A 25,114-nucleotide genomic window follows, 5' to 3' on the forward strand; every position below is an offset into this window, starting at 1 on the left:
TGTCATCAAGGCAAAGCGGACTTTGAAGAATATCAAATATTTGTTATTTCATCATTTTGATGTCTTCACTATTATTATACAATGTAGAAAATAGTAAATATATATATAAAATAATTGGAATGAGTAGGAGTGTCCAAAGTTTGACTGGTACTGTCTTTTCACAAGCCCTTAAGAAGAAGAAATAAAAGCTCTCTCTTTCACAAGATGTGTTCTTAATTCATTCAAATTTACCAAAAAAAAAAAAAAATCCATATATGGCATTTTGGAACTCTTAAACTCTTGATATTGACAATACGCACTCATCCTAAACATTCTAACAGGAAGCTCTTGCACAAGCAAAAACACACACACACACTACTTACCATGCCTGCGAAAGGAGTGGGTGCTCCTTGTCCGTCTCCTTGTGTGGCCCGGGTGTGTTGCCGGGGCAGCTCTGTGTTGTCAGGACAGGTCAGGGGTCTCCTCTGCTCTCTGACTCCTCCTCATACGCTCCCCTCAGAGCCCCCTGCCTACAGACCTGATCTGCTTCCCTCTGTCTCACCTGGAGATGGAGGGAGGGAGGGATGGGTGGGGGGGAGAGAGAGAGAGAGGGATGAGAGAGAAACGAGAGAGACAAAGGGAAAGACTGATCATTGAGATTCACGATTCGCGGCCATTGCCGCACTCCCCCACAAACACACACCACCCACCTAAGCCCATTTTTTTAATGCAGAAAAAACATTGCAGCTGCAGTAATACATACTCCCTCTTTGCCCCCTTCCTCTTTTTGTTAAAGCTTCAAACCCCGTGTCTCATCTACACCTCCCCATCTGCACTCAGCTGATACTGTACACACACTCCCTTCCCGTTTCATTCATAACACGCCCGCACACACACACACACACACACACACACACTTCTCAGCAGGGGTTAGGGCCTAGTCTTTGTCTGCTGGTGGAGTAAGAGGAGATGAGAGAGCGCGGCTAAACTAAAGACGAGACGGTCGGGTCTTATTCATATTTCATGATGCTACGCTTGTTTTTATAGGCTGATACGCATACATACATACACACACACTGACAGATACATACATAAACACACAATGACAGACAGATACGCCAACGCACTACACACACATATACAAAAAACGCTCCGCTCCAGTTTGGGTGATTTATCTAGCCTAAATTATTCCACTGCCCACTCAAGCCTGTCCTATCTGTCTGTCAGCTCTTCCCCATACTCTCCTTTCTCTGGCCTCGTCTGCTCCTTTTATTGGAACCATTCGGCCGAGCAGATTTAACTCCTATTCATCATAATCATCAACTATCGTCTATGTATCACAGATTAACCAGGGGAGTCAGTCAGGGTAAAGTTTGACCCGTTAATCCCGCTGGTCATCTGCATTAATCCAGCCATGTTCCTAATGTGGTTTCCCTGGAAAACAATCTCCATTCCCATGGATTAGGTCAACTAGGCAGCTACGCCAGGCTGTGCCACGTGGCACGCGGGCAAGGGGGAGGGCTGGAGGCCCAGGGAGAGACGCCCAGGAGGATAGGACACATACACAGGACACACGCCCTCCAGCTCCATGCGTCAAGAGGGCAGATACATTGGGGATTTAACCTCTTGTCGTAAACAACAGCCGTATAGCAGAGGTGAAACCCTACCCAATCCTCCCCGCTCTGTCCTGTACGGAATGCCGTTAGGGTCCCCTGTGTCTCAATACCCATCAACCAGGACACTCTTGACTCCTGACACACTCTCCAGCAGTCTCTCTAGCTGCTCTGCACTGCAGTGTTTTTGACTGGGTGCTGCTGTGCTATAGATAAAACCTTTACATACCACAACTGGGCCACAGGGACACTTTATGGGTTTAACTAGCCACATGCAACGCAACCAACCAACCAACCACCAGTCAACAAACCAACCAACCATCCACCAACCACACACAACACCACTAAAGCAACACCACACCACGGGAACTGTGTGGAGGAGCTATATGAAGGAGCTGTATGGAGGAGCTGTATGGAGGAGCTGTATGGAGGAGCTGTATGGAGGAGATGTATGGAGGAGATGTATGGAGGAGATGTATGGAGGAGCTGTATGAAGGAGCTGTATGGAGGAGCTGTATAGAGGAGCTGTATGGAGGAGCTGTATGGAGGAGATGTATGGAGGAGCTGTATGGAGGAGCTGTATGAAGGAGCTGTATGAAGGAGCTGTATGGAGGAGCTGTATGGAGGAGATGTATGGAGGAGCTGTATGAAGGAGCTGTATGGAGGAGCTGTATGGAGGAGCTGTATGGAGGAGCTGTATGGAGGAGATGTATGGAGGAGCTGTATGAAGGAGCTGTATGAAGGAGCTGTATGGAGGAGCTGTATGGAGGAGCTGTATGGAGGAGCTGTATGGAGGAGCTGTATAGAGGAGCTGTATGGAGGAGCTGTATGGAGGAGATGTATGGAGGAGCTGTATGAAGGAGCTGTATGGAGGAGCTGTATGGAGGAGCTGTATAGAGGAGCTGTATGGAGGAGCTGTATGGAGGAGATGTATGGAGGAGCTGTATGGAGGAGATGTATGGAGGAGCTGTATGGAGGAGCTGTATGGAGGAGCTGTATGGAGGAGCTGTATGGAGGAGCTGTATGGAGGAGCTGTATGGAGGAGATGTATGGAGGAGCTGTATGAAGGAGCTGTATGGAGGAGCTGTATGGAGGAGCTGTATGGAGGAGCTGTATGGAGGAGATGTATGGAGGAGCTGTATGAAGGAGCTGTATGAAGGAGCTTTATGAAGGAGTTGTATGGAGGAGCTGTATGGAGGAGCTGTATGGAGGAGCTGTATAGAGGAGCTGTATGGAGGAGCTGTATGGAGGAGATGTATGGAGGAGCTGTATGAAGGAGCTGTATGGAGGAGCTGTATGGAGGAGCTGTATGGAGGAGATGTATGGAGGAGCCGTATGAAGGAGCTGTATGGAGGAGCTGTATGGAGGAGCTGTATGGAGGAGCTGTATGGAGGAGCTGTATAGAGGAGCTGTATGGAGGAGCTGTATGGAGGAGCTGTATGGAGGAGCTGTATGGAGGAGCTGTATGGAGGAGCTGTATGGAAGGAGATGTATGGAGGAGATGTATAGGTTCAAGGCTGTCGTTAAGGATTGTTGTAAACACTAAACACCCTTGGTTTAGTCACACATGGTGGTTCCCATAAGTGCAGTTTTCCATCAACTGTCATGGCTCTAGCCTAGTTCCAGATCATTGCGACCAGTCATTGTGACTATATGAGTTGGCAAGACAGCACAAGACATGTGGTCTTCTATGAACGTTTGAGCATTTTGAAGAACGATCTGGCCTTAATGGCCATGTACTTTAATCATCTCCACCCGGCACTGCCAGAAGAGGACTGGGCACCCCTCAGAGCCTGGTTCCTGAGTTTTTTCTAGCCACCATGCCTCTATATCTGCATTGCTTGCTCTCTGGGGTTTTAGGCTCATTTTTTTTATAAGCACTTTGTGACAACTGCTTTTGAGAAAAGGGCTATATAAATACATTTGGTTATTTACAAACAGATCTGGGTCCAGGCTATAATGGTTCCACTTTATGAAAAAGCTCACTTTGTGTTTACATTTAAACTCACAGTGATACTATCCAGATATGGCCTGGTCGCATGTCACAGTCTCATAACAGGAAGTGACCTCGCCCACTCAAGAACCATTATGCGAAACTTCACCAGGAAGTAGATAATAGTCATAATATAACAACAATGGGGGATGGGAGATGTGGGCGTGTCACGGCAACAACTTTCAGTTGAGAACAGAGAGATCCAGTATCACCTAACCTGTTCATGTGAAACACAACAAACGTATTCATCAACTAAAGGGAGTGTAGTTCTGTAAATAATAAAAGTTGCCCAACACGAGGCCTACTAGGTTTGGCAAATACCAAATCATCTGGAGAGAGAAAGATGCTGTAACCGGTATGATGACATTTCTACGTTTCTGTGCAGTGACATGAAGCAGCTCCTCCATACAGCTCCTCTCATTCCCACTTGTTGAAGCTGTGATCGAAGAGAAAACTCTCTGAAGCGAGTGAAGAAGTCGCTGACATTTTTCCAGACATGCAAAATTATTTCGATTCTAGCTAGCCTCCATCTAGCCACCAGTGAGAGGAGAGCAGTATCTGTAAGGTAAGTGTACATCACAGTGAGTCCTACCTGCCGGTGAGTGTGTGTGTGTGTGTGTGTGTGTGTGTGTGTGTGTGTGTGTGTGTGTGTGTGTGTGTGTGTGTGTGTGTGTGTGTGTGAGTGAGTATGTGAGATTATGTGCGTGCTAGCATGTGCAAGCGTGCGTTCGTGCACGTGCAAGCGTGCATGTGCCTTCTTGCCCGCCTGTGAGTGTAATACAAATGGCTCTTCAGCAGTCGGCCCCGTGCAGCCTGTCCTGTCCTCTGCTGCCCGTAGTGAACTCATTAGCCCTACAGACTTGAGGAAAATTAACTGGGTGACAGCCACTTAACCATGGGAATGACTCCACCGAGACGGAAACCACACAGCTATCAAAGAGCCAGCAGCCAGCCTAGGGCTGGGCGATATATTGAATTCATTTGATGAATTCAAAATGAAGTCTCTGTCGCTCCTTCTGTGCTGTGTGCACTTGTTCCACCTTCCCACTCGCGCACAGACACCAAGCCCATCCCCCTGCCACTCACAACAACAAAGATGAAAGATCACATCTTCCTCCCTGACAACAAGTGGTTTCAACTTGGTATTTGCGTTTGAGGTTTGGTCCAACAGAATCGGTCGATTCCCCCTTCTAACAATACCCTTTTTACGTCTCAACTGACAAAATTGAGAACAGAGCAAACCCCACTACAACGGGAGTATCAATGAACATTATTGTGGAAAATGTATGCTAGCTGTCTAGTCTGTGATTTATAAATGTGCAATGAGCATAAAAAAAGACGGATTTACATAAGGAATTGACAACTCGTTCTCATTTGGAGAAATAAGCATCTTCTTAGCTGGGTAGGCCACTTGATTTCAACCTCTAAACAAAATGAACAGGCCGTGTTGTTTAAACAGGTGGAGACGGACAGGAGGGTGTATTCATAACAGCTCAACTGTTCTACCTTGTTAACAAGCAAATAGATCCAAGTTGACTAGACCTGCGCTGAGACCTGCACCCTGCATGGTTCTGGTTCCATTTGTAACAAAAAAGGGCATCGACAGAGTTGAAAGCCAGATCAGTGATTGTTGCAAAACACAGGTTAAACCATTTTGATCAAATAATGACATTATTTAAACTAAATTACTTGTTGCGGAAGGCTTATATTTCACCTAGGTATAAATGTACAAACCCTGAATTCATTAGATTATTCCTGACTGTTTGAAATTGTGCAACGAAGTGTATTTAGAGAAAACATTTTACAAAATGGAGATATATATCGCAAATCGGCCCATTATTTGGAGAAAATCGAGATATGATTTTCAGAACATATCGCCCAGCCTTTCTCTGTCTGTCCGTCCGTCCGTCCGTCCGTCCGTCCGTATGCGGGAGACCGCCTGACAAGAGAACATGTAATATTGTCGTATTGACAATGCCCTCTCTCCCTTTCTCTTTCGCTTGTTTGTCTTCTTACAGCCACACACTAAAAAAGGGCAATGCACGTGCGCACAGATCTTGTTGGCCTGGGTTACACCCTGGGTGTTTTGCCGACATGACATAGGCCAGATACGATCTAGCAAACGACTAGCCAGGGACAACAGTTGAGTGTGTCAGTATAGGTTGACTGGCACTAGCTGATAAGATAAAGTTCATTTAGGCCATTCCCTTGCTCTGCTCTGTGAGCCTGTGGCTGAGCGTGTGACACAGCAGCGGCAGTTGGGTCCCCTGGAAGAAGGGTCTCTATCTGTGCTGCTCCGCTATAGGCCAATCATCTTAGAGCACGGTGCTCCACAACGCGCGCACACACACACACTTGACTTCTCTCAACAGCCGTCGCAGAATACACCAGACACGGACCTAGTACTAATCGCTCACAGTGCGCGTTCTATACGTTCAGAGCCCATTGAATCCCGTTAAATGTTCAGCTGGTTGTACAGTCGTGGCCAAAAGTTTTCAGAATGACACAAATATTAATTTCCATGAAGTTTGCTGCTTCAGTGTCTTTAGATATTTCTGTCAGATGTTACTATGGAATACTGAAGTATAATTACAAGCATTTCATAGGTGTCAAAGGCTTTTATTGACAATTACATGAAGTTAACTTCTTCGAGATAGGGGGCGCTCTTTTAAACAAGATATTTTGTCACGAAAAGATGCTCGACTATGCATGTAATTGACAGCTTTGGAAAGAAAAAACTCTGTGAGTGCCCCAGAACTAATGCTACAGGCGAAACCAAGATGAAATTTCATACAGGAAATGCCCCAGATTCTGAAGGCGCTGTGTTCCAATGTCTCCGTATATGGCTGTGAATGCGCCAGGAATGAGCCTGCACTTTCTGTCATTTCCCCAAGGTGTCTGCAGCATTGTGACGTATTTGTAGGCATATCATTGGAAGATTGACCATAAGAGACTACATTTACCAGGTGTCCGCCCGGTGTCCTGCGTCAAAATTATTGCGTAATCTCCAGGTCCATGCGCGTTCCATTTCTTCAGAGGAGAAACCAAACTGCCACGAATGATTTATCATCGATAGATATGTGAAAAACACCTTGAGGATTGATTCTAAACAACGTTTGCCATGTTTCTGTCGATATTATGGAGTTAATTTGGAAAAAAGTTTGCGTTGTAATGACTTAATTTTCGGGTTTTTTCTTACCCAAACGTGATGAACAAAACGGAGCGATTTGCTATCTAACTGAGAGTCTCCTCATTGAAAACATCTGAAGTTCTTCAAAGGTAAATGATTTTATTTGAATGCTTTTCTTGTTTTTGTGAAAATGTTGCATGCTGAATGCCAGGCTTAATGCTATGCTAGGCTATCAATACTCTTACACAAATGCTTGTTTAGCTATGGTTCAAAAGCATATTTTGAAAATCTGAGATGACAGTGTTGTTAACAAAAGGCTAAGCTTGAGAGCTAATATATTTATTTAATTTCATTTGCGATTTTCATGAATAGTTAACGTTGCGTTATGCTAATGAGCTTGCGGAGAGAATTACACTCCTGGATACAGGTTTTTTTCGTAGCCAAACGTGATCAACAAAACGGAGCGATTTGTCCTACACAAATAATATTTTTGGAAAAACTGAAATCTAACTGAAGTCTCCTCATTGAAAACATTTGTTCTTCAAAGGTAAAAATTTGAATGCAAAATTTGCTAATGCTAACTATGCTAGGCTATCAATACTCTTACACAAATGCTTGTTTAGCTATGGTTCAAAAGCATATTTTGAAAATCTGAGATGACAGTGTTGTTAATGTAAAGAGTCAATATTTGCAGTGTTGACCCTTCTTTTTCAAGATCTCTGCAATCTGCCCTGGAATGCTGTCAATTAACTTCTGGGCCATATCCTGTCTGATGGCAGCTCATTCTTGCATAATCAATGCTTGGAGTTTGTCAGAATATGTTTGTGCACCCGACTCTTGAGGATTGACCGCTAGTTCTCAATGGGATTAAAGTCTGGGGAGTTTCCTGGCCATGGACCCAAAATATCAATGTTTTGTTCCCTGAGCCACTTAGTTATCAATTTTGCCTTATGGCAAGGTGCTCCATCATGCTGGAAAGGCATTGTTCGTCACCAAACTGTTCCTGGATGGTTGGGAGAAGTTGCTCTCGGAGGATGTGTTGGTACCATTCTTTATTCAAGGCTGTGTTCTTAGGCAAAATTGTGAGTGAGCCCACTCCCTTGTCTGAGAAGCAACCCCACACATGAATGGTCTCAGGATGCTTTACTGATGGCATAACACAGGACTGATGGTAGCGCTCACCTTGTCTTCTCCAGACAAGCTTTTTTTCCGGATGCCCCAAACAATCAGGAAAGGGGATTCATCAGAGAAAATGACTTTACCCCAGTCCTCAGCAGTCCAATCCCTGTACCTTTTGCAGAATATCAGTTTGTCCCTGATGTTTTTCCTGGAGAGAAGTGGCTTCTTTGCTGCCCTTCTTGACACCAGGCCATCCTCCAAAAGTCTTCGCCTCACTGTGCGTGCAGATGCACTCACACCTGCCTGCTGCCATTCCTGAGCAAGCTCTGTACTGGTGGTGCCCCGATCCCACAGCTGAATCAACTTTAGGAGACGGTTCTGGCGCTTGCTGGACTTTCTTGGGCGCCCTGAAGCCTTCCTCACAACAATTGAACCGCTCTCTTTGAAGTTCTTGATGATCTGATAAATGGTTGATTTTGGTGCAATCTTACTGGCAGCAATATCCTTGCCTGTGAAGCCCTTTTTGTACAAAGCAATGATGACGGCACGTGTTTCCTTGCAGGTAACCATGGTTGGCAGAGGAATAACAATGATTCCAAGCACCACCCTCCTGTTGAAGCTTCCAGTCTGTTATTCGAACTCAATCAGCATGTCAGAGTGATATCCAGCCTTGTCCTTGTCAACACTCACACCTGTGTTCATGAGAGAATCACTGACATGATGTCAGCTGGTCCTTTTGTGGCAGGCCTGATATGCAGTGGAAATGTTTTTTTGTGGATTCAGTTCATTTGCATGGCAAAGAGGGACTCTGCAATTAATTGCAATTCATCTGATCACTCTACATACCATTCTGGAGTATATGCAAGTTTCCATCATACAAACTGAGGCAGCAGACTTTGTGAAAATTAATATTTGTGTCATTCTCAAAAGTTTTGGCCAAGACTGTATAGCACAAGTTTTTACTGATAAGCCTAGACTAGCAGGCCAGTTAGTCACCCAGTGATCTAAACCAACTCAATTAACCCCATTAATCACACACCAGAGAGGATAGTTAACGCAGGCCCTCAGAACAGAACACACACACACACACATAGAACAAGTGGGCTCCCTCTGCAGAGGATAACGGAGTGGGACTGCAGACAGACAAGCGTGGTTCGGTTCTACGTCATCACATCAACAGCAAGCCAATGGAGCCAATGAGACGAGACTGATTTGGTTGTGTAGGCCTCACTCCCCAGTCAACATCTCACAAGTCCGAGCAGCGTACAGACAGAATAGTGTAGGACCCCTAGAAGGGCTTTGATTTGTTCAGAAAGGAGCGGAGCGGAGCAGAGCAGAGAGGAGACATTAACATGGGAACAGATGTGCGAGGCTGTATTTAACCTAAGTGTTTCTGGATGAGAGCACTGACACAGTAAAAGCCTTGTTGGGTAGAGGAGATGGTTTAAAAAGACAGACGCCTGCTGTGACCGACTGGCTTGCCTTCCCCGAAAACAAAAAAACTCTCTGCCCCCCCCATCTTCTCTTCTCCTCTCCTAGCTCCTGCACCCTCTCTTTCTCCTCTTCTCTTACACTTTCCTCTCCCCCTCTCCTGTCATTTCTCCACTACTCTCTCCTCTACCGTGGTCTCCCTTCTTGTCTTCTTCTCTAACCCATGGACTCCCACAGAGCAGAGACGTGCTGGTGCCAACCACAACTCCTTTTCCTCCATCTCCCACTCTCCTTTACTTCTTTCTCTGACTCGAGTCAGGTTTCAAGGATGGACTTTTTCTGGCATAGACAAACTATATCACTGCCTACATCACTACTTTAACCGAAATAAAATACTAAGAAAAAGGAGCTATTGAGATGTGGATCGTGGAGGTTATTTTTAACGAGATCATTTGGCAAGTGGCTAGTTTGCAACAACTACCAGTGCAGTTTTTTTTGCCTGCAAACATTGGTTTTGAATCGCAACGTCCTGGCATGTCTGCCTCATGATTTGTTGGGAGAGTTGTCTGTCTGAAGAGGACCTACCCCCGGGAACAATTTATTTTCCAATATCGAAGTTGCCAAAAGAGGTCCATCACTGAAACCAGACCCTGGTCACTGTTGAATAGGGTCGGCTTTTTCGAGACTACTCCAAGAGAGGATCCCATCATTACAGAAGGTGGTGGCTGTGAGGCTCCCAAGCAGCACTCCTCTGATTAATGACTGAAATATTAAGAAGAGAGACAGAGAAAGGAACTGAGAGAGAGAGGATAGAGAAGGAGCCACAGACAGAAAGTGAGAGAGAGAGATAGGAGAGAGAGAAGGAGCGAGAGAGAGAGAGGGGGGGGGATCTGTCAGTCAATGAGAAGCTGGCTCTGTACACAGCGCCTCGGGCTGCAATCCTACCTCTGCAAACAATTACAGGCTCACCTGCGACTGAGAGGAACATGGAAGCCAATCTCCCACCCAGCTGGAGGGGGATAAGCACTCGCTAACAGGGTACTGCCACTTAGAACGTAAACACACACACACACACACGCACACGCACAGACATAAACACTCTCCTCTTAACACCGCAACAGAACACTCAGGAGTCAGAATGGAATAGCAGTTAGGCCTAACTACCATTGCTGCTCATTATTTTGTCACTCTAAAGTATAGTTTAATTACAAACAAAAGCAAGGACTCACTGAGTTTGACTGTACATTTTTTATTTGACTGGAAACAAAGGTTGAGAAATGAGTGATCCACTTTTACTGATAGAATTAGCATGTAATGTAGTAAGGAAGGATTAGTCATACAAAATAACTTATCTAGTATTAGTATTAGAATGTCTGTAATCTAGCATTACAGTGTTAGTCATACGGTCTGGTCCATAATTATTGGCACCCCTTGAGCAAAAAAGACTGGGCTATACTACTGTATGCTAATTTCCAGGGAGAAAATCTATTATGGCAAACCAATAGAATTGCTCAGAGAAAGAGATTTTGTTTATCAAGTAATAAAACACGTTTTTTTAAAGATAGGGGTCAGAATTATTGGCACCCCTGTTTTCAATACTCCAGCACCCTCGCCTTCCGAGGATAACGACACTGAGCCTTTTTTTTTAAACGTTTGATAAGATTGGGGTTGTTGTCTTGCTGGATTGATCCACTTGCGGCCAGGCAGAGGCAACCAGGTTTTTGACTAAAATGTCCTGGTACTTGGTATAGTTCATGTTGCCGTTGACTTTAACAAGGCCCCCAGGACCAGTGGAAGCAAAATATCCCCATAACATTAACGATTCACCATCATATGTCAGCTCATCTTGCGAGACCACAGCCCGACAGCCCAGCTCACCGCAGCCAGAAATCACACTGAAACAGTGCAGAACCACACCAGGTATGTACTCCGCACACTAATATTCCATTCAAACCAAGACTATAGAACCCTCCATTTACCATGCCGACAAATTTGTAGCCCGCTTTTTCTTTATATCTGAAAGGTACTGCCAGTATCAAAGCCGACACTTTTATTTCTGCCAAGCGAGGTATTCATGATTGCGGTATTATGTTTAAGTCCCACCAAAGCCTCAGTATGAAACGTTGCCTTTTATCTTACCGGCTTTTAAATAACGAACGCTCTATTGTCCGACATCAAACTTGTCCCTGTCAATCACAGAGCTTCACAGAAATGCTTTCTAATGCTTTCTAATGCATTTATTCTCACAATGTACGTAGTTCTGTCCTTCAGCTGTTCTTGCCTATTGTTCATTTGGCATTTGGACTGGGGGGAACGCATGTCATTTAATCTTTTATTCTCGACTTTGACAAGTAGGTTAAATATTTAACGGCTCTTATATTTAGCTAATAAATGACGTGTTAATCATATGCAATCGTTTCTTTACTTAAACTACGAATCTTTCTTTAGCCAAAGCAAATGGTGGGGAGTTTGAAAGGGGAGAAAGCGTGCGATGCTCTGATCCCATTGGCTGGTGATGATACATTTAACGCAGTATTAGGCCTAATATTTAGACCACGAATGATGGGTTAATACGAATGAGCTTCTTCCGCTATATATAATCTCTCTTTTCCAGATGTGCCTGTGCGCAATTACGCAAGCCTTGGAGTCACGAAAGCTATAGGTTACAATATCTTGTTGGACATTTATCTTGAGCATGTTTTGCTACTGATTAGTCCTCTTTAGATAACCATCTGCTGATACTATAAAAATATCAGTTGGCGAGGACGTTTGCTAGGAAGGTACCAACGTGCATGAAACACTATACAAAAGTATGTGGACACCTCTTCAAATTAGTGAATTCGGCTATTTCAGCCACACTCATTGCTGACAGGTGTATAAAATTGAGCACACAGCCGTGCAATCTCCGTAGACAAACATTGGCAGTAGAATGGCCTTACCGAAAGAGCTCAGTGACTTTCAACGTGGCAACGTCATAGGATGCCAGGGCAGAAATTTGACGAACGGACTTATTGGAAAGGTGGCATCCTATGACGTTGCCATGTTGAAAGTTACCGAGCTCTTCAGTAAGGCCATTCAACTGCCAATGTTTGACTATGGAGATTACATGGCTGTGTGCTCGATTTTATACACCTGTCAGCAATGGGTAAGGCTGAAATAGCCAAATTCACTAATTTGAAGGGGTGTCCACATACTTTTGTATATATAGTGTATTTCAACGCTATTTCTGACCATAGTGTTTACTTGTTCATTAGTCAAATGCTGCTAAGATACCAGCTCACCTGAATGTCTGCTCGTGTGCCGGCCAAATCAATACTAACCTCTGTGTATAAATTCATGTTATTGATACTTTATTTCTGGCATCTTGTGTTTACTACTAGGCCTCACCATCTGTCAAAACAGATGCTGTTGCTATGTAACACACACAACCTCGGCACCCACACACACACACACGCACACGCACACACACAGAGGGAGAGAGAGACAACTAATGATACTCGGAGACACTCTCCAGGAGGTCTTGTAGTTCCAACAGAACAAAAGATCCAAACAAGACAGGCGATTCCACGCCAGCGGGAGCGGAAAATATTCATGGTGTCGCAGATTGCGCTGGCAATTCTCACTAGGGATGTGACAAATAGGGGGAAAAATCTTTGCGTTTAAATTGTACTTTAAAAAAAATGTAATTGGTTTTCTATTAAAACGATAAGAAAAATGCACAAAATTGTGAATTCGCAATGCAGCTGCGCTGCTGCCAGCAATGGTTTGGGTCCCTTTCAGCTGGTCAAGCATTGCACATACTTGTACCGTATGCTACCACTGTGCCTCAATACCACCTCGCAAAGATAGTGTTGTAGAGCTCTCTGTACTTCAACATACTGGGGAAGAAATCATCAACGACCACTCTCATCCAGCCAATTGCCTCCTTCTGCCCATACCCTCTGGTAGGCGCTACAGGCCATTGACGTTAAGGATCCCAATTTCGTTTCCACTTTTAACGTTTAAATGTTCACACCCCTAATTCTCACATATGAACTTCATTGGGAGGAAGGATGTTTAACAAGACATATGGAATCAAGATATACGCCATATTTTAAAACACACTATCAGGAGGACAATGACACCGAGGTGTTGTCTGTATCATGTACGGTTCACGGATCATTAAGTCTTACAGGAGGCATGTATAGGTCTAAAAAGGGCCTAAAATCGGGCACTTTTTTTTTTTTTTTTTTTTGAATTTTACCCCTTTTTCTCCCCAATTTCGTGGTATCCAATTGTTGTAGTAGCTACTATCTTGTCTCATCGCTACAACTCCCGTACGGGCTCGGGAGAGACGAAGGTTGAAAGTCATGCGTCCTCCGATACACAACTCAACCAAGCCGCACTGCTTCTTAACACAGTGCGCATCAAACCCGGAAGCCAGCCGCACCAATGCGCCGGAGGAAACACCGTGCACCTGGCCACTTTGGCTAGCGCGCAAGGCGCCCAGCCCGCCACAGGAGTCTCTGGTGCGCGATGAGACAAAGACACCCCTACCGACCAAGCCCTCCCTAACCCGGGCGACGCTAGGCCAATTGTGCGTCGCCCCACGGACCTCCCGGTCGCGGCCGGTTACGAAAGAGCCTGGGCGCGAACCCAGAGACTCTGATGGCACAGCTGGCGCTGCAGTACAGCGCCCTTAACCACTGCGCCACCCGGGAGGCAAAATCGGGCACTTTCATCATGATTTTCCAAAAAATGGTTTGTGGTACAAATGTTTTAAAAAATTCCAAACATTCTTCCTCCTAAATAAGTTTCTATCTGAGAATTGCCCAAATATTTTCCTGTGTGTGTGTGTGTGTGTGTGTGTGTGTGTGTGTGTGTGTGTGTGTGTGTGTGTGTGTGTGTGTGTGTGTGTGTGTGTGTGTGTGTGTGTGTGTGTGTGTGTGTGTGTGTGTGTGTGTGTGTGTGTGTGTGTGTGTGTAACCCCGTTTAAATTCTCTCCATATACTGCTGTGCTCTTGAAGCCAAGAGATGCATTCTCTATGTAAACATCTGCGAGTTGATTCTACTGCTGCCCCGTCTGTGTTTCTGCTTCTCTCTCTGCAGGGACCCAGGACGTCCATGACGGACAGAGAGAAAGAGAGACATGCAAGCTATTCTTTCCAGCCCCTCTTCTTGGAAGACAAAAGGAAGCTTGTAAAAAATAATAATAATAATAATTTAAAAAAAGCTTCTTTATTGTTAAAAACCAGCAGCCCATTTTAGGCCTTTCAGCTGAAAGAGAATAGCAGAAATAATACGATCATGTACTGTAAAATGTTCCTTTCACAATACTTAAAAGGAAATAGGCCTAGCATGTGACAATGTTTAGCGATATAGGGTTTTATAGGCCTAGGGATATGAGAAAATGTGTGTGTAATGAACAGTCTCCTGAACCATGCTGGTGTAGGTGCAGAGAGATGACAAGACCTCTTCTGATCACTGGAGGAAGAGGAACTAAAGCAAGTTCTCTTTCTCTTCAACACACGCACCCACAAACAGCACAGCTGAAACATCTTCTCTCATCAACAGTTTTCTATAGACCAGAGGCAGACAGAGTACCGCCTTTTTTTTGTCACATCTTCAGGGCCAAGCTGACTTCAGTTGAAACAGGAAGAGCACTCTCCATCCTCTTCCTTTTCCTACATCAGCAGGAAAGAAGTAGAGTGGGACCCTAAAACACTTATGCCCCAGAACAGCTCGGGCTAATATGCCTTCTCTACGACAAAACAAAACAAACAGAAATCCAGCGAATAGTTTTGAAAGTCATGACCTGTAGGTTTTTTTGAACATTGATGTTCCGATGCGCTCATTGGGAGCCAAGTGGGTACCGGAACGCAGTGGTAGAAATGCGGTTGCACAGATTCCGTACAGTAGCGGTCTCGATGAAGAGTGGTGGGTCCTATATAGAACACAGGAAGGACGCCAGGTAGGAAAGGATCATGATGCTGTGTAGAACAGAGCCATCAGCCAGCCAGTCCCACTGAGCCGCCATACACTACAGTGGGTTTGTATGGAAATCAGCCTGACCTCTCTGTGCCTCCTACTCTCCTCTGTTTTATACCACTCTGCATTACCAATAATTTGAGCTGTATGGTTTGTGTCACTTTGCAATCATTGTTTTTTGCTTGACACATTTTAAAGTCACAACTTCTGTTGCCATGGAATTGCCCTTTAGTTTCTGACATTGACGTTGCATCCATTGACATAGCTCCCACCACCCATCCCCCTTCTTGATAAAGCAAAAACCAGAAAGCAATTTTATGATACACACACAGGTCAGGTAGACAGTATTAACGATTTGGCAGTGTGTAGAAAGTGCTGATGTTGCCTTTGGAGGCCAGGGAAAGGCCTAACGTCGATGAGAGCATAACACTATTGCCAATAACCAAGATGAAGGAGAGAAGGAGGAGGAGGTGGAAGGAGAGGAGGGTCATTTCTGTTGACTGCAGGTCAAGTCCTGGAGGACGAGTGTGGCGGTCACTGGATAACAAGAATGTGTGTGTGTGTGTGTGTGTGTGTGTGTGTGTGTGTGTGTGTGTGTGTGTGTGTGTGTGTGTGTGTGTGTGTGTGTGCGTGCGTGCGTGCGTGCGTGCGTGCGTGCGTGCGTGCGTGCGTGCGTGTATATATATATATATATAGCAGACAGAGCCTCACTAATGAAACAGTATCACTTTAGCTGTGTGATTGAGTGATTGAGTGAGTGAGATTTTGACCAAGTGTCTAATTCACAACACTGAGTGACCTACACACACACAATATTAACAGATCCAGACAAAGGGCAGTGGTTGGCTCGGTGCTCCAGACTCCATTCAGGACCTGTAAGAGCTTAATAAGAGGGAGAGAGAGGACGAGGGAGAGAGAGAGAGGGCGATGAAGAGGGACAGAGAGTGTGAGGGAGGGAGAGAGAGGACGAGGGAGAGAGAGGGAGGGAGATGAAGAGGGAGAGAGAGAGGGCGATGAAGAGGGAGAGAGAGTGTGAGGGAGGGAGAGAGAGATGAAGGAGAGCGAGGGAGAGGAAGAGAGAAGATGGTCCAACACAAACCTAATTAAACACACGGCTGCTGACAGTAATGGCTGCAGTGTTATTTGTGCCTTCTTGCTCCACAAGGACATTTCAGACAGGAAACACACAAGCGCTCCCACACACAGGCCGAGAGAGAGACAGGAAGCAACAACACAGAAAGAATGTGATTAGTCTGACGAGTCCACAAAAGGGCTGGGAATTGCCAGGGACTTCATAATACGATATTATCACGCTACTTAGGTGCCAATACGATTCCCGCGATTCTATATTGTTATTATTGTTATTTTACTGCTACTCTTTAATTACTTGTTACTTTTATTTCTGATTCTTATCTGTATTTATTTATTTTACTGCATTGTTGGTTAGGGGGCTCGTAAGTAAGCATTTCACTGTAAGGTCTACTACACCTGTTGTGACTAATACACATGTGACTCATTTGTTTTGATTTGATATATGTATTGAGATTCAATAATGTGATTTTATTGCAATCCGATGTTCCAAAGATATTGTTCACCATATTTCCTGCCGCAGAGGGACAAGTCATGAGAAACGGAGTTCTGATCAGTCATGGAAATAAAAGTGATGAAAACTAATTGGCTCCCTATTTAAAAGCACGACGGAGAACAAGCTATGAAGGAAAAATACTGGTGTTTCTGGTGCAGTTTCAGCAAACTAGCTCAGAAAACGATTTATCTTTCATGTCAAAACCATACAATATATCGTCAAAAATGAAATCCCGATATGTACAGTAACTACATTGCTACACCACTAATCATTTCCATACTGTGAAATGATTAGGAACATAACATCTCTGAGCTGGATGGACATTTCCATGTAAAAGGTCCCGTGCACACTAACACGTGAAGCTCATAGGTGCACATCACATCTGGTGTCAGATGAAAGCTCAGAATCTATACTTGAGAAATGAAGCCATGTACACATTTTCAACCATTTTCCATCCTAAAAATGTGGAATAATTAAAAGCTTTGATTTATGGTCAAACAGGTGGAAAAGGGGTCTTAGAAAACATCTTTAAAAAAAGATATTACACAATAATGTTGAAGTAAACGACTCCAACACCATTTAAGTTTGCTGACGTCACAACAGTGGTAGGCCTGATCACCGACAACGATGAGACAGCCTATAGGGAGGAGGTCAGAGACCTGGCAGTGTGGTGCCAGGACAACAACCTCTCCCTCAATGTGAGCAAGACAAAGGAGCTGATCGTGGACTATAGTAAAAGGAGGCCCGAACAGGCTCCCATTAACATCGACGGGGCTGTAGTGGAGTGGGTCGAGAGTTTCAAGTTCCTTGTTGTCCACATCATCAACAAACACACCAAGAGTCGTGAAGAGGGCACGACAACACCTTTTCCCCCTCAGGAGACTGAAAAGATTTGGCATGGGTCCCCAAATCCTCACAAAGTTCTACAGCTGCACCATCAAGAGCATTGGATCACCACCTGGTTGGATCACCACCTGGTATGGCAACTGCTTGCCATCCGACCGTAAGGCGCTACAGAGGGTAGTACGTATGGCCCAATACATCACTGGGGCCAAGCTTACTGCCATCCATGACCTATATACTAGGCAATGTCAGAGGAAGGCCCAACAAATATTGTCAAAGACTCCAGTCACCCAAGTCATAGACTGTTCTCTCTGCTACCGCACGGCAAGCCATACCGGAGCGCCAAGTCTAGGTCCAAAAGGCTCCTTAACAGCTTCTACCCCAAACCATAAGCCTGCTGAACAATTAATCAAATGGCCACCCTGATTATTTACACTGCTGCTACTCGCTGTCTACTATATGTGCATAGTCCCTTTACCCCTACCTACATGTACAAATTACCTCAACTAACCTGTACCCCCACACATTGACTCGGTACCGGTACCCCTGCATATATCCTTGTTATTGTTATATCATTTTATTGTGTTCATTTTTATTACACTTTTTACTTTAGTTTATTTAGTAAATATTTTTTAAACTCTATTTCTTGAACTACATTGTTGGTTAAGCATTTCACGACAAGGAGAATACACCTGTTCTATTCTGCGCATGTGACAAATACAATTTGATCTGATTTGACATTCATAATTATGGAGTCGATATTTTTGGGAAAACGTGGTCGCAATGTCATTCTGTCACCAAAATGTGCATCTTCTGCACTGTTCTTCGAGTAAATGGTGTTCTTGTAAAAAATGTTCCGTGTAAATTGTTAAAAGTTGTCCTTGTGCATAGAGCTGTATGGTTTGTTTAACTTTGCAGTCAATGTTTTTTGTCTCAGAATCATGCCGTTACTAGGGAATTGCACAGACGTTTCAACTACTGTACTGAGCTCCTCTACGGTACAACACCCCTACCCATCCCCCTCGCTCTCTTCCTCATTATTTTATCGTATAATCCAGAGCAGACCAGACGAGAGGACTAGTGTTATTCATTTTTAAAATTGCATATTAATTTGATGGTGGGTTGGGCTGGGGAGGCATGTCCTGTAACAGACCCAAATACCTATTAGGGAATGAGGTCACAGCTGGAAACAGGACAGGAGGGCTCACACACGAACACACACACTCAGCGAGAAGCACACACTAAGAGAGAAACACACACGCAACGGGCACAGAGACGGACAACTCACGCACAACATGGACACAGGTCCATCCCGGCGAGATCAAGCCAGCGGCAGAAAATTGCTTTTAACAACCGAACCAGATTAGCCACAGGGCTTCTGGGAAAACAAAACAAAACAGACAGAGAGCTTTATTACCGATGCTTTGTTTTTTGTTTGTTTTTTCTCTCATTTTAGGTGGATGTTCACCGCGAGTCCCGAAAAGGCAAAAGTATATCGCTTATAGCCTAGCTATATAATATTTAAGCATATAATTATTTACTATCCCCCTAATGGAAAAAAAGAACAACAAATCGTCAGTCGGCATAATCTCCTAGAGTGCTTCCCTTTTAGAAGTGTCTCACTGGGCGACATCTGCACATCGAGGACAGGAAGGGGGGAAAGAGAGTGGTCCGGTAGCTGGTGGCTTTTTACCCCACACTGTCCCGTACCTTTTGCCACTGAGAGAGGTAGGACCGGAGGTTTACACTGTGCATCAATATCAAGCACATCAATATCAAACAAACAAACTAACCTGGACTCAGCTACCGTACGGTATACTAGGGCGTCATGCAACCCGCAAAATCTGAGAGGGCACAAAGCACCTTCGAATGGCCGAGGGGTGGGAAGTTGGAGAATTTAGCATCTTTCAAAGACCCAAAACATTTTTATTCCTGCAATCTAGGGCCATAATCATTATGCTTAATGTAAAAATGTCTGCATATCTAAGCATACCTCTTGAGGAGAGAAGCCTGAGCAAGACAGCTGACTGTGTAACTAAACATCAGCTTTAAAGAGGGAGAGCCTTTTAGCCTGGATTAGACTGTTTAATAAAGTGTTAATGGAGCAGAGAAGTGGGCTAATGCCCAGGCAGGGCTGAGGGAGGCTGAGGCATAGGCAGTGTATTAGCAGAAGTCAGGACAATACTATGCCAGATTCTCTCTCTGGCTGTCTGTCTGTCTGTCTGGGTAAGAGGGAGGGAGTGTGTGTGTGTGTGTGTGAGAGAGTTCAGAGTCAGTCGACTGACACAAGTTGTGTTTTGCATCCAGGCAGTGGGTAAATCAGTGTGGGGGGGGGTCCTGACTCTCTCTCTGGCTGTCTGTCTGGGTAAGAGGGAGGGAGTGTGTGTGTGTGTGTGAGAGAGTTCAGAGTCAGTCGACTGACACAAGTTGTGTTTTGCATCCAGGCAGTGGGTAAATCAGTGTGGGGGGGGGGGTCCTGGCGTAACCGGGGGGGTTAGACACACTTGGCATTGGAAGGCCTAATAGGGGGTTACAGGGGAGATTGGAATACATGCCAGGCCTCCTCAGCCTCTCCTCATACTGGTACTATAGTGGCTGGATGGACAGATTGGCATAGACTGCTCCTCCTGTTGTAGAATAGAGCCTGGTGCAGGCACTGCAGGCCAACCTTGTGCTGTGTTTTTCAGCAGAAGTTTCTCAGGACCTTGCAGTGCCATCTGTTCCTGCTGGAATCGGGGCAACATGCCATCTAATGCCAGAGCTGCGGTCTCTACCCACTACACCTAGACTGCGGAGGATCATAATCCAGTCAAAACAGTGTCTGTGTGAAATAGTGACCGATAAGGTGGGAGTGTATATTTGGACTAGGGATGAGAGGACTCAACCTGCAGCCGCCGCGGTTATATCCGCTGGGCGGGCGGGTTTAGGGTCATGAAATGAGGTATGGACGAAGGGCGGGTGGATGGCCGCCGGGTTGACTAAATAGAAAACAACACGTGAAGAAATCTTGTGCAATTTATATCTATAGTCTAAATGGATGTTTTTCTTTTATTATTTTTGGGCTATTTGACTTTAGGTCCGCCAAATAGCCTACGCTTTTGGGAAGGGGCAGAAAAAGGTGCACGCCGATCCACGGAGAAAAGCTGCGAAATGGAGAGTTAAAAAAAAGAGAGAGAGAAGGGAAGGCCTGAAAAAGTTGACTAACAAATAGTCTACCAAAATCATAAGCAGAAACATATCCAAATTAGGCCCAAAAGAATCCTGCACCCCCTTTCAAAAAAAGCGTTCCGCCGTCTCTGACTGTAGCCTACAGCGCATTTTCCATATTTGCAGGTTAGGGTTGGGTGCGGGCCTCAGATGTTCACTTCATCACATATAGTCGGGCGGTGGCGGATGGGTTATTAGCAATTCAAGGTGAACAAACTGCTGACCTGCGCACCATTAATTCATTCATTTGGAAAAGCGATAGAAAAGGGCAATTCAGAGTCAGGGAATGGATGCGGAAGTGTGTGTGTGTGTGTGTGTGTGTGTGTGTGTGTGTCACAACGCCAGCTGCTGCAGTACCTCCCTCTCGCTCCCTCTTTCTCCTTCTCTCTGTGCCAAGTCGGAGCGGATCAGTGTATCCATTCATTCCAGGTCAATTTGGGCACTCTGCTCGACAACAGCAATTCATTAACCAAATCCTGAGGTCTGACACTGTCGGAGACACCTCCAGAATCACCGAGAAACACACTCTCTCTCTCAGAAATAACAGGGAAAACATGGCTATGGCAGGGGGAAACACATCTCGAAACTGACTAGTGAGTCCAATAAATAATTGTGAATCAATGGATTATTAAATGAAAATCTGCTTTATTCCAAATACACTCATAATTTTATGTTTTAAACATTGTACATAGCCCTGTAGCTAAAGCACTTGAGTATCAGGTGAGTTTGAATGGCTGACTGGCTACTGCTATGACACAGTGGTAGCATTAATATTTCATAGCCAGTCAGTCCAAGGCCAGGCCTCTCTATCTCTCCATCCATCTTCTCTCCATCCATCCTCTCTCTCTCTCTCTCTCTCTCTCTCTCTCTCAATCTCCTCCATGTACAGCTCTGTTTCAGTATTTCATTCAGTCTAAAACAGGCCGCAGAACCACAACCAGGCACCCGCATAAGTGAAGAATGTATATACAGCATCCTAAACCTTTCCGTGTCGACCCGAGGGGGGGTGATACAAAGTTTCTTGCAGCAACACATCTGACAGCAGCTCATCTTTTGACTATTATTCACTCCCAGGAGAGCAAAAAAAATCACTTTTATTTTTAGATCAAACAGGGGGGGAGAGGCTTATTTTAGTCAAACCAATACCGCACAGCCACCAAATAGTGAGGTTTGTTTGCGTTGCAAGTCCTGCAGAGCACTACTGATTGAACAACAGGCTACACCGTGTGGCCCTCTCCCTCTACTCCCCCAGAGCTGCTTTCACACACATACAGAGACGGACTCTGGTTCACCTCCAGTCTGATTAAAATCTGTATATCTCATCTGAATGACTAAGAGCAGGGCCACGAGGGAGCTCTAGCAGAAAGAGGGCAAATCAGCCAGCCTCTGCATTGTCCTGATTTTTTTTTTACCAGGCTATCGTTTGGGGAGCGTGACACACACACACACACACACACACAGTTATGATGGAAACCTGGAAGTTTTTATTCTAGGCATGGTTACAGTATTTCAACATGTCCAGGTGATGTGGCCACACTGATAACTCCAGCTTGGTTCCCAAGTTTCTAAACCATACAAAACCAGCTTGACTCGCCATTATATTTGAATCGAGGAAGTGTGATCATAATCATTAGGATGTTTGAGCGATACCGCAGCATGTCCTAAATGCCCCCGTCCAGTATTTCGCTAAACAGTGCAATTGCACTTGAGATGCATTTTAAGGCTACGGATGCGAAAGTGAACTTATCATTTCCAAACGTTTAGGTTAGTTGTATGCTGCTGCTTTGCCACCTATTAACTATCAAGTGTTGCATTAAATAGGCTCAATATTTTTTTTTTGCCTTTGGCAATATTCAATTCATACGCACAAAACATATGAACAAAATCTTTCACTGTGAAAGTTGATAGGCTATATGTAGTCCATTCATATATAGCTATGCGCAGCACTTGGCTCAAGTTATCGAATCAGTTATTGTTTTCTTGCCCATACCGACCTGCAACACGTTGTCAAACTCAGGCCTTCAAACACAGGGATGTCGAATCACACGGGACTAGTATTATCAGAGGACCTTGGAGTTCGCCAAAAAAACTGTAGGTTATTCTGTCTGGAAGTGTTACTCTCCTGCCATGTAAAAAATGACTGACATCGGCAGGTTCAGACAGGACAGAAGTTACAGCTGTGGTGTGTTGTGCTCGTGCACATCATTTCATTACCAAACCTCCCCCAGCACAATGGGGCCTGACCTATAGCATATCATAATCACATCAATAAATTGGTTCTAACAAACTCTGAACACCGTAACACGTGACAGCTAAATGGATGCAGAGGACGTTACAAATAAACTTGAAATGGGGGCAATGTTTACTGGTTGCTCAGGAGGTAAAGGGTAAGTCAGATGTGTGCAATGTGAGCAAAAATGCACACATGCACGCAAAAGATGTGTGCAAAAATGCGACTAGTTGTGGAAAATACTGGAGATCAAGAAAAATAAGGAAAAGAGCAAGAGTTGCGTGCATATTATGTGTACCAAAGAGGTGCTGTATAGATAGATTATAATATCATTTTTCTGACCGTTTGGAACAATGTTAACAACACTAAGTAAAGTATAAGAGTACCAGAGAGTCTGTTGTAAAATATATATATATTGTTAAGCCTTCATTACAGCAAAGACTGAAAGCAGTTAAATTTGTTTACGAATGCAATTTCCGAAATGGAACGGTTTACTTATTGTGTAAGATAATCATTCAACGCTCGCTTTTGTTCTATTTTAAAACTAAAATGCTTGAATGCATCTCAAATCATGAATGACTCGTATGCTGTGTGATGACATGAGCGAATGAATGATTGATTGATACAGTAGCCTATATATGTATTGAAATATAGGCCTTAGTAAGTTACGATATTAAGACTAAACAGGACACGCTCTTAGGCCTACTGGTGGTTATAACAGGGCTGAAATACTAAGCCTACTAATGATAATGACATTACATATGATCCTAATAGTTATAGTAATAATAACAATTAGAAGGAGCGTTGTTATTATTATTATAAATATTATTTTCCCGACAATTTGGAACAGTGTAAACAACACGGAATAAATGAAAAATAATACCCGAGAGGCTGTTCTAACAAAACAAAACTAAAAGTGTCAAGCCTTTATTACAACATAGTAAATATTAAAAACAGCCGGATTTGGGAAATTGTTTACTTGACATGTCATTGCGTGAGGCTTGGTGCTCACAGAATCAGTAGGCTATTGAACAAACACTCAAACAAGCAACAGAAGCAGGATCGGTCTTATTTCTGTTGATATACGGATGATTTAAAAAGCCAGTTACATTTAACAGTTCGGCTATTGATTATAGACCTAATTACGTTGGGGTTTCCTCTCTCTTCACTTATCTTAAACAATAAGGCAAGGGCTGTTTTCTCATCTCTTCAATTCTGCTGTTGCCTCCGCCGCATTGTTCTCAACACCAATATGCTGGTTAACTTTGCTATTATGCACATAGCAACATGGTCTAGGAAAAGGTGCCAATTCAACAGCGCACTGATGTGTTTCAGAACCGTGGACAGGGACCGCTATCCAACGAGGGAGAAAGCGTATTTGAGATGTATGTATTATAACCATATACAATTCCAATAGCACTGATAGACTGTGCCATCCACACGGCCTCCACAATGGATCGGTCCACTCAGACAGGCACGAATCAGACTTATGTCTTGTACACTATGATATATATATATTTTTGTGATTTTTTTAGCTACTGCTCGATTAAAGAAATCTGGGTCGACCAACAGCCTATCGACAAAACAATCGACCAGTCGACTGCATGGGGCCAGCTCTACCTCTATGTCACTCTCCATAGGACTTAACTCAATCAGTGTGCAAGGTAGAGGGATACAGTAAGAGAAAGAAAAGTAAAACAGGGTTGAGACAGAGACAGGAGAGAAAGATAGAGACCGATAGCAAAAGAGCGAGAGAGATTGCGAAAGTGTGCCTCCGCCTCGACTTTTTCCTTGAAAATGGTCGTTGTCATGGCTACCTCTTTCCAGCAGCACCCAGTGTTCCCAGTTGAACGTTGAAGAAAAAGCACAGGGCAGGAAGGAAGGAACAGAGAGAGAACAAGGGGGGTGAGAGGAGAAGAGAGAAAGAGACAGATGGAGATCGAGGAGACAGAGATAGAAATAGCGAGAGAAAGAGATGAAGACAAAGATAGATGTGAGAAAAGAGAAAAAGAGGAAG

At 44.4% G+C, this 25,114-nt stretch overlaps 1 protein-coding gene across 3 annotated transcripts in view; it reads right to left on the reverse strand.

Moving 5' to 3' along the window:
- The window catches only part of strbp (spermatid perinuclear RNA binding protein), a 124,244-nt gene that overhangs the window by 59,798 nt on the left and 39,332 nt on the right, over nt 1-25,114 (reverse strand). For all 3 annotated transcript variants that reach the window (XM_029657075.2, XM_029657083.2, XM_029657090.2), the window contains one exon: nt 363-541. In XM_029657075.2, the coding sequence (XP_029512935.1) occupies nt 363-365 (3 nt within the window). In that variant the 5' untranslated portion in view covers nt 366-541. The remainder of the gene's footprint in view (nt 1-362; nt 542-25,114) is intronic.

The sequence above is a fragment of the Oncorhynchus nerka genome, linkage group LG4 (assembly GCF_034236695.1).
Source record: "Oncorhynchus nerka isolate Pitt River linkage group LG4, Oner_Uvic_2.0, whole genome shotgun sequence".
NCBI classification, from domain to species: domain Eukaryota; kingdom Metazoa; phylum Chordata; class Actinopteri; order Salmoniformes; family Salmonidae; genus Oncorhynchus; species Oncorhynchus nerka.